At 51.9% G+C, this 13,033-nt stretch overlaps 1 protein-coding gene across 6 annotated transcripts in view; it reads left to right on the forward strand.

Annotated features, from left to right (window-relative positions):
* The window catches only part of SCUBE1 (signal peptide, CUB domain and EGF like domain containing 1), a 266,698-nt gene that overhangs the window by 28,052 nt on the left and 225,613 nt on the right, over window positions 1-13,033 (forward strand). For all 6 annotated transcript variants that reach the window (XM_073567715.1, XM_073567716.1, XM_073567713.1 and 3 more), the window contains exon 3: window positions 453-578. In XM_073567715.1, coding sequence (XP_073423816.1) covers window positions 453-578 — 126 coding nt within the window. The remainder of the gene's footprint in view (window positions 1-452; window positions 579-13,033) is intronic.

Consider the following 13,033-nt stretch of genomic DNA (forward strand, 5'->3'; position numbering starts at 1 on the left):
GGAGCAGCGCCAATCGCTGGAGGTAATTGAAATGGGAAAAAAATCCAGACGTCCTTTTTTATGGTGTTGATCACTCACTTAAGTGTGGTTTGAAAATTAATTTTCGCTTGGTTAGAAAGGGAAGTAAATTTTATATTAGAGGCACAATTTGATTTTGAACAGGGTTGGTGTGATTTTTGTTTTGGGTAGCACTCCAAAATCTTTGTGATACATTGATTGAATTGACCCTAGTATAAGCGTGTTTTATCTAGGGTAATCCGATAGGGGCTGTTGTGTACCACTCTATAGAATATGTTGCTGCTATATAAGGTAAATATATACAGCAGCCAATGTGAAGTGATTGATTATATGCTGCTCTATAAATAGTGGATTATAAATTTAAATTTCCTGCATTATGCGTATATACCGTATATATAGGATGAGCTCACCAAAATGTAATTTCTTTATTCCAGATATTGATGAGTGTGACAATGACTACAATGGTGGATGCGTTCATGAATGTATTAATATACCAGGGAATTATAGATGTACGTGCTATGATGGATTTATGTTGGCCCATGATGGACATAATTGCCTGGGTGAGTAAGTTCATTGTTTCACATTTTTATATGGTTGTTTTGTCTTTTTTTTATATTGTTTTATACAATGTGTGTCTATTTGTTGCTTTTTATTTGTTACCCCTCCATTATCAACTTACGTAGCCTTGTCAGGAACAAAAGAATTAACTGTGTAAAGTGTAAAAAAATTTTCACACAAAAACTTGTAGAAATGCATGGTTTGTTGCATTTATCCCTAACAAGTTAAATCTGCCTTTGGTGCTCAAACCAGTCTAATGTGGACTGGAACTGTCAGAAATCTTGTGCTCTGTAACTTGCCATCTTCTCTTTTTAATTTATTAAGTGGGTGGTTATTTTTATGGGCATTCTGACGGCATTTTACGTGCTGGAGTTTCCTTTCCGATTGATTGCCTACCCTGAACGGAGAGCCTGCTTCTCTCATTTTTGTTTTCAGTTTGACAGACATGAGATCAAAAGAAGAGAGACAAAGGCCCTCCCTTACTTCCTGTAGAGACAAAGGCCCTCCCTTACTTCCTGTAGAGACAAAGGCCCTCCCTTACTTCCTGTAGAGACAAAGGCCCTCCCTTACTTCCTGTAGAGAGACAAAGGCCCTCCCTTACTTCCTGTAGAGAGACAAAGGCCCTCCCTTACTTCCTGTAGAGAGACAAAGGCCCTCCCTTACTTCCTGTAGAGAGACAAAGGCCCTCCCTTACTTCCTGTAGAGAGGCAAAGGCCCTCCCTTAGTTCCTGTAGAGAGGCAAAGGCCCTCCCTTAGTTCCTGTAGAGAGGCAAAGGCCCTCCCTTAGTTCCTGTAGAGAGGCAAAGGCCCTCCCTTAGTTCCTGTAGAGAGGCAAAGGCCCTCCCTTAGTTCCTGTAGAGAGGCAAAGGCCCTCCCTTAGTTCCTGTAGAGAGGCAAAGGCCCTCCCTTAGTTCCTGTAGAGAGGCAAAGGCCCTCCCTTAGTTCCTGTAGAGAGGCAAAGGCCCTCCCTTAGTTCCTGTAGAGAGGCAAAGGCCCTCCCTTAGTTCCTGTAGAGAGGCAAAGGCCCTCCCTTAGTTCCTGTAGAGAGGCAAAGGCCCTCCCTTAGTTCCTGTAGAGAGGCAAAGGCCCTCCCTTAGTTCCTGTAGAGAGGCAAAGGCCCTCCCTTAGTTCCTGTAGAGAGGCAAAGGCCCTCCCTTAGTTCCTGTAGAGAGGCAAAGGCCCTCCCTTAGTTCCTGTAGAGAGGCAAAGGCCCTCCCTTAGTTCCTGTAGAGAGGCAAAGGCCCTCCCTTAGTTCCTGTAGAGAGGCAAAGGCCCTCCCTTAGTTCCTGTAGAGAGGCAAAGGCCCTCCCTTAGTTCCTGTAGAGAGGCAAAGGCCCTCCCTTAGTTCCTGTAGAGAGGCAAAGGCCCTCCCTTAGTTCCTGTAGAGAGGCAAAGGCCCTCCCTTAGTTCCTGTAGAGAGGCAAAGGCCCTCCCTTAGTTCCTGTAGAGAGGCAAAGGCCCTCCCTTAGTTCCTGTAGAGAGGCAAAGGCCCTCCCTTAGTTCCTGTAGAGAGGCAAAGGCCCTCCCTTAGTTCCTGTAGAGAGGCAAAGGCCCTCCCTTAGTTCCTGTAGAGAGGCAAAGGCCCTCCCTTAGTTCCTGTAGAGAGGCAAAGGCCCTCCCTTAGTTCCTGTAGAGAGGCAAAGGCCCTCCCTTAGTTCCTGTAGAGAGGCAAAGGCCCTCCCTTAGTTCCTGTAGAGAGGCAAAGGCCCTCCCTTAGTTCCTGTAGAGAGGCAAAGGCCCTCCCTTAGTTCCTGTAGAGAGGCAAAGGCCCTCCCTTAGTTCCTGTAGAGAGGCAAAGGCCCTCCCTTAGTTCCTGTAGAGAGGCAAAGGCCCTCCCTTAGTTCCTGTAGAGAGGCAAAGGCCCTCCCTTAGTTCCTGTAGAGAGGCAAAGGCCCTCCCTTAGTTCCTGTAGAGAGGCAAAGGCCCTCCCTTAGTTCCTGTAGAGAGGCAAAGGCCCTCCCTTAGTTCCTGTAGAGAGGCAAAGGCCCTCCCTTAGTTCCTGTAGAGAGGCAAAGGCCCTCCCTTAGTTCCTGTAGAGAGGCAAAGGCCCTCCCTTAGTTCCTGTAGAGAGGCAAAGGCCCTCCCTTAGTTCCTGTAGAGAGGCAAAGGCCCTCCCTTAGTTCCTGTAGAGAGGCAAAGGCCCTCCCTTAGTTCCTGTAGAGAGGCAAAGGCCCTCCCTTAGTTCCTGTAGAGAGGCAAAGGCCCTCCCTTAGTTCCTGTAGAGAGGCAAAGGCCCTCCCTTAGTTCCTGTAGAGAGGCAAAGGCCCTCCCTTAGTTCCTGTAGAGAGGCAAAGGCCCTCCCTTAGTTCCTGTAGAGAGGCAAAGGCCCTCCCTTAGTTCCTGTAGAGAGGCAAAGGCCCTCCCTTAGTTCCTGTAGAGAGGCAAAGGCCCTCCCTTAGTTCCTGTAGAGAGGCAAAGGCCCTCCCTTAGTTCCTGTAGAGAGGCAAAGGCCCTCCCTTAGTTCCTGTAGAGAGGCAAAGGCCCTCCCTTAGTTCCTGTAGAGAGGCAAAGGCCCTCCCTTAGTTCCTGTAGAGAGGCAAAGGCCCTCCCTTAGTTCCTGTAGAGAGGCAAAGGCCCTCCCTTAGTTCCTGTAGAGAGGCAAAGGCCCTCCCTTAGTTCCTGTAGAGAGGCAAAGGCCCTCCCTTAGTTCCTGTAGAGAGGCAAAGGCCCTCCCTTAGTTCCTGTAGAGAGGCAAAGGCCCTCCCTTAGTTCCTGTAGAGAGGCAAAGGCCCTCCCTTAGTTCCTGTAGAGAGGCAAAGGCCCTCCCTTAGTTCCTGTAGAGAGGCAAAGGCCCTCCCTTAGTTCCTGTAGAGAGGCAAAGGCCCTCCCTTAGTTCCTGTAGAGAGGCAAAGGCCCTCCCTTAGTTCCTGTAGAGAGGCAAAGGCCCTCCCTTAGTTCCTGTAGAGAGGCAAAGGCCCTCCCTTAGTTCCTGTAGAGAGGCAAAGGCCCTCCCTTAGTTCCTGTAGAGAGGCAAAGGCCCTCCCTTAGTTCCTGTAGAGAGGCAAAGGCCCTCCCTTAGTTCCTGTAGAGAGGCAAAGGCCCTCCCTTAGTTCCTGTAGAGAGGCAAAGGCCCTCCCTTAGTTCCTGTAGAGAGGCAAAGGCCCTCCCTTAGTTCCTGTAGAGAGGCAAAGGCCCTCCCTTAGTTCCTGTAGAGAGGCAAAGGCCCTCCCTTAGTTCCTGTAGAGAGGCAAAGGCCCTCCCTTAGTTCCTGTAGAGAGGCAAAGGCCCTCCCTTAGTTCCTGTAGAGAGGCAAAGGCCCTCCCTTAGTTCCTGTAGAGAGGCAAAGGCCCTCCCTTAGTTCCTGTAGAGAGGCAAAGGCCCTCCCTTAGTTCCTGTAGAGAGGCAAAGGCCCTCCCTTAGTTCCTGTAGAGAGGCAAAGGCCCTCCCTTAGTTCCTGTAGAGAGGCAAAGGCCCTCCCTTAGTTCCTGTAGAGAGGCAAAGGCCCTCCCTTAGTTCCTGTAGAGAGGCAAAGGCCCTCCCTTAGTTCCTGTAGAGAGGCAAAGGCCCTCCCTTAGTTCCTGTAGAGAGGCAAAGGCCCTCCCTTAGTTCCTGTAGAGAGGCAAAGGCCCTCCCTTAGTTCCTGTAGAGAGGCAAAGGCCCTCCCTTAGTTCCTGTAGAGAGGCAAAGGCCCTCCCTTAGTTCCTGTAGAGAGGCAAAGGCCCTCCCTTAGTTCCTGTAGAGAGGCAAAGGCCCTCCCTTAGTTCCTGTAGAGAGGCAAAGGCCCTCCCTTAGTTCCTGTAGAGAGGCAAAGGCCCTCCCTTAGTTCCTGTAGAGAGGCAAAGGCCCTCCCTTAGTTCCTGTAGAGAGGCAAAGGCCCTCCCTTAGTTCCTGTAGAGAGGCAAAGGCCCTCCCTTAGTTCCTGTAGAGAGGCAAAGGCCCTCCCTTAGTTCCTGTAGAGAGGCAAAGGCCCTCCCTTAGTTCCTGTAGAGAGGCAAAGGCCCTCCCTTAGTTCCTGTAGAGAGGCAAAGGCCCTCCCTTAGTTCCTGTAGAGAGGCAAAGGCCCTCCCTTAGTTCCTGTAGAGAGGCAAAGGCCCTCCCTTAGTTCCTGTAGAGAGGCAAAGGCCCTCCCTTAGTTCCTGTAGAGAGGCAAAGGCCCTCCCTTAGTTCCTGTAGAGAGGCAAAGGCCCTCCCTTAGTTCCTGTAGAGAGGCAAAGGCCCTCCCTTAGTTCCTGTAGAGAGGCAAAGGCCCTCCCTTAGTTCCTGTAGAGAGGCAAAGGCCCTCCCTTAGTTCCTGTAGAGAGGCAAAGGCCCTCCCTTAGTTCCTGTAGAGAGGCAAAGGCCCTCCCTTAGTTCCTGTAGAGAGGCAAAGGCCCTCCCTTAGTTCCTGTAGAGAGGCAAAGGCCCTCCCTTAGTTCCTGTAGAGAGGCAAAGGCCCTCCCTTAGTTCCTGTAGAGAGGCAAAGGCCCTCCCTTAGTTCCTGTAGAGAGGCAAAGGCCCTCCCTTAGTTCCTGTAGAGAGGCAAAGGCCCTCCCTTAGTTCCTGTAGAGAGGCAAAGGCCCTCCCTTAGTTCCTGTAGAGAGGCAAAGGCCCTCCCTTAGTTCCTGTAGAGAGGCAAAGGCCCTCCCTTAGTTCCTGTAGAGAGGCAAAGGCCCTCCCTTAGTTCCTGTAGAGAGGCAAAGGCCCTCCCTTAGTTCCTGTAGAGAGGCAAAGGCCCTCCCTTAGTTCCTGTAGAGAGGCAAAGGCCCTCCCTTAGTTCCTGTAGAGAGGCAAAGGCCCTCCCTTAGTTCCTGTAGAGAGGCAAAGGCCCTCCCTTAGTTCCTGTAGAGAGGCAAAGGCCCTCCCTTAGTTCCTGTAGAGAGGCAAAGGCCCTCCCTTAGTTCCTGTAGAGAGGCAAAGGCCCTCCCTTAGTTCCTGTAGAGAGGCAAAGGCCCTCCCTTAGTTCCTGTAGAGAGGCAAAGGCCCTCCCTTAGTTCCTGTAGAGAGGCAAAGGCCCTCCCTTAGTTCCTGTAGAGAGGCAAAGGCCCTCCCTTAGTTCCTGTAGAGAGGCAAAGGCCCTCCCTTAGTTCCTGTAGAGAGGCAAAGGCCCTCCCTTAGTTCCTGTAGAGAGGCAAAGGCCCTCCCTTAGTTCCTGTAGAGAGGCAAAGGCCCTCCCTTAGTTCCTGTAGAGAGGCAAAGGCCCTCCCTTAGTTCCTGTAGAGAGGCAAAGGCCCTCCCTTAGTTCCTGTAGAGAGGCAAAGGCCCTCCCTTAGTTCCTGTAGAGAGGCAAAGGCCCTCCCTTAGTTCCTGTAGAGAGGCAAAGGCCCTCCCTTAGTTCCTGTAGAGAGGCAAAGGCCCTCCCTTAGTTCCTGTAGAGAGGCAAAGGCCCTCCCTTAGTTCCTGTAGAGAGGCAAAGGCCCTCCCTTAGTTCCTGTAGAGAGGCAAAGGCCCTCCCTTAGTTCCTGTAGAGAGGCAAAGGCCCTCCCTTAGTTCCTGTAGAGAGGCAAAGGCCCTCCCTTAGTTCCTGTAGAGAGGCAAAGGCCCTCCCTTAGTTCCTGTAGAGAGGCAAAGGCCCTCCCTTAGTTCCTGTAGAGAGGCAAAGGCCCTCCCTTAGTTCCTGTAGAGAGGCAAAGGCCCTCCCTTAGTTCCTGTAGAGAGGCAAAGGCCCTCCCTTAGTTCCTGTAGAGAGGCAAAGGCCCTCCCTTAGTTCCTGTAGAGAGGCAAAGGCCCTCCCTTAGTTCCTGTAGAGAGGCAAAGGCCCTCCCTTAGTTCCTGTAGAGAGGCAAAGGCCCTCCCTTAGTTCCTGTAGAGAGGCAAAGGCCCTCCCTTAGTTCCTGTAGAGAGGCAAAGGCCCTCCCTTAGTTCCTGTAGAGAGGCAAAGGCCCTCCCTTAGTTCCTGTAGAGAGGCAAAGGCCCTCCCTTAGTTCCTGTAGAGAGGCAAAGGCCCTCCCTTAGTTCCTGTAGAGAGGCAAAGGCCCTCCCTTAGTTCCTGTAGAGAGGCAAAGGCCCTCCCTTAGTTCCTGTAGAGAGGCAAAGGCCCTCCCTTAGTTCCTGTAGAGAGGCAAAGGCCCTCCCTTAGTTCCTGTAGAGAGGCAAAGGCCCTCCCTTAGTTCCTGTAGAGAGGCAAAGGCCCTCCCTTAGTTCCTGTAGAGAGGCAAAGGCCCTCCCTTAGTTCCTGTAGAGAGGCAAAGGCCCTCCCTTAGTTCCTGTAGAGAGGCAAAGGCCCTCCCTTAGTTCCTGTAGAGAGGCAAAGGCCCTCCCTTAGTTCCTGTAGAGAGGCAAAGGCCCTCCCTTAGTTCCTGTAGAGAGGCAAAGGCCCTCCCTTAGTTCCTGTAGAGAGGCAAAGGCCCTCCCTTAGTTCCTGTAGAGAGGCAAAGGCCCTCCCTTAGTTCCTGTAGAGAGGCAAAGGCCCTCCCTTAGTTCCTGTAGAGAGGCAAAGGCCCTCCCTTAGTTCCTGTAGAGAGGCAAAGGCCCTCCCTTAGTTCCTGTAGAGAGGCAAAGGCCCTCCCTTAGTTCCTGTAGAGAGGCAAAGGCCCTCCCTTAGTTCCTGTAGAGAGGCAAAGGCCCTCCCTTAGTTCCTGTAGAGAGGCAAAGGCCCTCCCTTAGTTCCTGTAGAGAGGCAAAGGCCCTCCCTTAGTTCCTGTAGAGAGGCAAAGGCCCTCCCTTAGTTCCTGTAGAGAGGCAAAGGCCCTCCCTTAGTTCCTGTAGAGAGGCAAAGGCCCTCCCTTAGTTCCTGTAGAGAGGCAAAGGCCCTCCCTTAGTTCCTGTAGAGAGGCAAAGGCCCTCCCTTAGTTCCTGTAGAGAGGCAAAGGCCCTCCCTTAGTTCCTGTAGAGAGGCAAAGGCCCTCCCTTAGTTCCTGTAGAGAGGCAAAGGCCCTCCCTTAGTTCCTGTAGAGAGGCAAAGGCCCTCCCTTAGTTCCTGTAGAGAGGCAAAGGCCCTCCCTTAGTTCCTGTAGAGAGGCAAAGGCCCTCCCTTAGTTCCTGTAGAGAGGCAAAGGCCCTCCCTTAGTTCCTGTAGAGAGGCAAAGGCCCTCCCTTAGTTCCTGTAGAGAGGCAAAGGCCCTCCCTTAGTTCCTGTAGAGAGGCAAAGGCCCTCCCTTAGTTCCTGTAGAGAGGCAAAGGCCCTCCCTTAGTTCCTGTAGAGAGGCAAAGGCCCTCCCTTAGTTCCTGTAGAGAGGCAAAGGCCCTCCCTTAGTTCCTGTAGAGAGGCAAAGGCCCTCCCTTAGTTCCTGTAGAGAGGCAAAGGCCCTCCCTTAGTTCCTGTAGAGAGGCAAAGGCCCTCCCTTAGTTCCTGTAGAGAGGCAAAGGCCCTCCCTTAGTTCCTGTAGAGAGGCAAAGGCCCTCCCTTAGTTCCTGTAGAGAGGCAAAGGCCCTCCCTTAGTTCCTGTAGAGAGGCAAAGGCCCTCCCTTAGTTCCTGTAGAGAGGCAAAGGCCCTCCCTTAGTTCCTGTAGAGAGGCAAAGGCCCTCCCTTAGTTCCTGTAGAGAGGCAAAGGCCCTCCCTTAGTTCCTGTAGAGAGGCAAAGGCCCTCCCTTAGTTCCTGTAGAGAGGCAAAGGCCCTCCCTTAGTTCCTGTAGAGAGGCAAAGGCCCTCCCTTAGTTCCTGTAGAGAGGCAAAGGCCCTCCCTTAGTTCCTGTAGAGAGGCAAAGGCCCTCCCTTAGTTCCTGTAGAGAGGCAAAGGCCCTCCCTTAGTTCCTGTAGAGAGGCAAAGGCCCTCCCTTAGTTCCTGTAGAGAGGCAAAGGCCCTCCCTTAGTTCCTGTAGAGAGGCAAAGGCCCTCCCTTAGTTCCTGTAGAGAGGCAAAGGCCCTCCCTTAGTTCCTGTAGAGAGGCAAAGGCCCTCCCTTAGTTCCTGTAGAGAGGCAAAGGCCCTCCCTTAGTTCCTGTAGAGAGGCAAAGGCCCTCCCTTAGTTCCTGTAGAGAGGCAAAGGCCCTCCCTTAGTTCCTGTAGAGAGGCAAAGGCCCTCCCTTAGTTCCTGTAGAGAGGCAAAGGCCCTCCCTTAGTTCCTGTAGAGAGGCAAAGGCCCTCCCTTAGTTCCTGTAGAGAGGCAAAGGCCCTCCCTTAGTTCCTGTAGAGAGGCAAAGGCCCTCCCTTAGTTCCTGTAGAGAGGCAAAGGCCCTCCCTTAGTTCCTGTAGAGAGGCAAAGGCCCTCCCTTAGTTCCTGTAGAGAGGCAAAGGCCCTCCCTTAGTTCCTGTAGAGAGGCAAAGGCCCTCCCTTAGTTCCTGTAGAGAGGCAAAGGCCCTCCCTTAGTTCCTGTAGAGAGGCAAAGGCCCTCCCTTAGTTCCTGTAGAGAGGCAAAGGCCCTCCCTTAGTTCCTGTAGAGAGGCAAAGGCCCTCCCTTAGTTCCTGTAGAGAGGCAAAGGCCCTCCCTTAGTTCCTGTAGAGAGGCAAAGGCCCTCCCTTAGTTCCTGTAGAGAGGCAAAGGCCCTCCCTTAGTTCCTGTAGAGAGGCAAAGGCCCTCCCTTAGTTCCTGTAGAGAGGCAAAGGCCCTCCCTTAGTTCCTGTAGAGAGGCAAAGGCCCTCCCTTAGTTCCTGTAGAGAGGCAAAGGCCCTCCCTTAGTTCCTGTAGAGAGGCAAAGGCCCTCCCTTAGTTCCTGTAGAGAGGCAAAGGCCCTCCCTTAGTTCCTGTAGAGAGGCAAAGGCCCTCCCTTAGTTCCTGTAGAGAGGCAAAGGCCCTCCCTTAGTTCCTGTAGAGAGGCAAAGGCCCTCCCTTAGTTCCTGTAGAGAGGCAAAGGCCCTCCCTTAGTTCCTGTAGAGAGGCAAAGGCCCTCCCTTAGTTCCTGTAGAGAGGCAAAGGCCCTCCCTTAGTTCCTGTAGAGAGGCAAAGGCCCTCCCTTAGTTCCTGTAGAGAGGCAAAGGCCCTCCCTTAGTTCCTGTAGAGAGGCAAAGGCCCTCCCTTAGTTCCTGTAGAGAGGCAAAGGCCCTCCCTTAGTTCCTGTAGAGAGGCAAAGGCCCTCCCTTAGTTCCTGTAGAGAGGCAAAGGCCCTCCCTTAGTTCCTGTAGAGAGGCAAAGGCCCTCCCTTAGTTCCTGTAGAGAGGCAAAGGCCCTCCCTTAGTTCCTGTAGAGAGGCAAAGGCCCTCCCTTAGTTCCTGTAGAGAGGCAAAGGCCCTCCCTTAGTTCCTGTAGAGAGGCAAAGGCCCTCCCTTAGTTCCTGTAGAGAGGCAAAGGCCCTCCCTTAGTTCCTGTAGAGAGGCAAAGGCCCTCCCTTAGTTCCTGTAGAGAGGCAAAGGCCCTCCCTTAGTTCCTGTAGAGAGGCAAAGGCCCTCCCTTAGTTCCTGTAGAGAGGCAAAGGCCCTCCCTTAGTTCCTGTAGAGAGGCAAAGGCCCTCCCTTAGTTCCTGTAGAGAGGCAAAGGCCCTCCCTTAGTTCCTGTAGAGAGGCAAAGGCCCTCCCTTAGTTCCTGTAGAGAGGCAAAGGCCCTCCCTTAGTTCCTGTAGAGAGGCAAAGGCCCTCCCTTAGTTCCTGTAGAGAGGCAAAGGCCCTCCCTTAGTTCCTGTAGAGAGGCAAAGGCCCTCCCTTAGTTCCTGTAGAGAGGCAAAGGCCCTCCCTTAGTTCCTGTAGAGAGGCAAAGGCCCTCCCTTAGTTCCTGTAGAGAGGCAAAGGCCCTCCCTTAGTTCCTGTAGAGAGGCAAAGGCCCTCCCTTAGTTCCTGTAGAGAGGCAAAGGCCCTCCCTTAGTTCCTGTAGAGAGGCAAAGGCCCTCCCTTAGTTCCTGTAGAGAGGCAAAGGCCCTCCCTTAGTTCCTGTAGAGAGGCAAAGGCCCTCCCTTAGTTCCTGTAGAGAGGCAAAGGCCCTCCCTTAGTTCCTGTAGAGAGGCAAAGGCCCTCCCTTAGTTCCTGTAGAGAGGCAAAGGCCCTCCCTTAGTTCCTGTAGAGAGGCAAAGGCCCTCCCTTAGTTCCTGTAGAGAGGCAAAGGCCCTCCCTTAGTTCCTGTAGAGAGGCAAAGGCCCTCCCTTAGTTCCTGTAGAGAGGCAAAGGCCCTCCCTTAGTTCCTGTAGAGAGGCAAAGGCCCTCCCTTAGTTCCTGTAGAGAGGCAAAGGCCCTCCCTTAGTTCCTGTAGAGAGGCAAAGGCCCTCCCTTAGTTCCTGTAGAGAGGCAAAGGCCCTCCCTTAGTTCCTGTAGAGAGGCAAAGGCCCTCCCTTAGTTCCTGTAGAGAGGCAAAGGCCCTCCCTTAGTTCCTGTAGAGAGGCAAAGGCCCTCCCTTAGTTCCTGTAGAGAGGCAAAGGCCCTCCCTTAGTTCCTGTAGAGAGGCAAAGGCCCTCCCTTAGTTCCTGTAGAGAGGCAAAGGCCCTCCCTTAGTTCCTGTAGAGAGGCAAAGGCCCTCCCTTAGTTCCTGTAGAGAGGCAAAGGCCCTCCCTTAGTTCCTGTAGAGAGGCAAAGGCCCTCCCTTAGTTCCTGTAGAGAGGCAAAGGCCCTCCCTTAGTTCCTGTAGAGAGGCAAAGGCCCTCCCTTAGTTCCTGTAGAGAGGCAAAGGCCCTCCCTTAGTTCCTGTAGAGAGGCAAAGGCCCTCCCTTAGTTCCTGTAGAGAGGCAAAGGCCCTCCCTTAGTTCCTGTAGAGAGGCAAAGGCCCTCCCTTAGTTCCTGTAGAGAGGCAAAGGCCCTCCCTTAGTTCCTGTAGAGAGGCAAAGGCCCTCCCTTAGTTCCTGTAGAGAGGCAAAGGCCCTCCCTTAGTTCCTGTAGAGAGGCAAAGGCCCTCCCTTAGTTCCTGTAGAGAGGCAAAGGCCCTCCCTTAGTTCCTGTAGAGAGGCAAAGGCCCTCCCTTAGTTCCTGTAGAGAGGCAAAGGCCCTCCCTTAGTTCCTGTAGAGAGGCAAAGGCCCTCCCTTAGTTCCTGTAGAGAGGCAAAGGCCCTCCCTTAGTTCCTGTAGAGAGGCAAAGGCCCTCCCTTAGTTCCTGTAGAGAGGCAAAGGCCCTCCCTTAGTTCCTGTAGAGAGGCAAAGGCCCTCCCTTAGTTCCTGTAGAGAGGCAAAGGCCCTCCCTTAGTTCCTGTAGAGAGGCAAAGGCCCTCCCTTAGTTCCTGTAGAGAGGCAAAGGCCCTCCCTTAGTTCCTGTAGAGAGGCAAAGGCCCTCCCTTAGTTCCTGTAGAGAGGCAAAGGCCCTCCCTTAGTTCCTGTAGAGAGGCAAAGGCCCTCCCTTAGTTCCTGTAGAGAGGCAAAGGCCCTCCCTTAGTTCCTGTAGAGAGGCAAAGGCCCTCCCTTAGTTCCTGTAGAGAGGCAAAGGACCTCCCTTAGTTCCTGTAGAGAGGCAAAGGACCTCCCTTAGTTCCTGTAGAGAGGCAAAGGCCCTCCCTTAGTTCCTGTAGAGAGGCAAAGGACCTCCCTTAGTTCCTGTAGAGAGGCAAAGGACCTCCCTTACTTCCTGTAGAATACGCAAAACAGAAGCCACGGAGACACCATCACATGTTTCTCAACGCAAGCAATGACCAGCCAGGTTTTTCCCCGGGAAGGAACAACCACGGGAAGGGCAGTCTCCAATGAAGGAAACCACCTATGCCAAAACATGGTATCCATCCACAGACAGCTATTTCGGGGTATTGCCCCTCATCAGTGTGGAGTAGGAAACTGGCTGGTAGGAGCAATGCCTAGTAAAAGACTGTGAAGATGAGGATGAATGAACTCATGGAGATCAACATCCAACACTGCGGAGACACCATCACGTGTTTCTCAACGCAGTGATTCTAGAGCACTGCCCCCATCCCTTATGGAAAATATGCAAAATATGCAAAACAGAAGCCGCGGAGACACCATCACATGTTTCTCAACGCAAGCAATGACCAGCCAGGTCTTTCCCCGGGAAGGAACAACCACGGGAAGGACAGTCTCCAATGAAGGAAACCACCTATGCCAAAACATGGTATCCATCCACAGACAGCTGTTTCGGGGTATTGCCCCTCATCAGTGTGGAGTAGGAAACTGGCTGTGTCTCCGCAGTGTTGGATGTTGATCTCCATGAGTTCATTCATCCTCATCTTCACAGACTTTTACTAGGCATTGCTCCTACCAGCCAGTTTCCTACTCCACACTGATGAGGGGCAATACCCCGAAACAGCTGTCTGTGGATGGATACCATGTTTTGGAGTGTGTACGGTACCGCCATCTCCAGCGCCATACACACTCCTCACCGCTGGCTGCCTCATTTTTATTTTTTTTATACAAAATACATGCATTTAATTTAATAAAACCCAATTGCAAAAATGATTTTTAGCCAAAATTATATTCACTTAAAGGAAAAAAAATTGTCCCAAAAGGTGGACAACCCCTTTTAAGAAACATCCAAAAGTGACGGTCATTTCAAGGGTAGAATAAGTAAAGGTAGCTAGATTATGGAGTAGACTTAAAAAAAAAAAAAAAAAAAAAAATGTGGTGGCAACCATTTTTTAATTTTGATCAAAAAATTCAATTTACATAATTTTTTTTTATAAGAAAAAATAAATATTGTCTGTATTAAATATTTTTTTTTTATATATATATATTTTTTTTTAGCCATAAGTATAAATAAAATTCCTCTTTATTTAGATACCATTCCAAATCGTCCATTACAGCCCGTC

The sequence above is a fragment of the Dendrobates tinctorius genome, unplaced genomic scaffold (assembly GCF_039654945.1).
Source record: "Dendrobates tinctorius isolate UK_male_01 unplaced genomic scaffold, ASM3965494v1 ptg000020l, whole genome shotgun sequence".
NCBI lineage: Eukaryota > Metazoa > Chordata > Amphibia > Anura > Dendrobatidae > Dendrobates > Dendrobates tinctorius.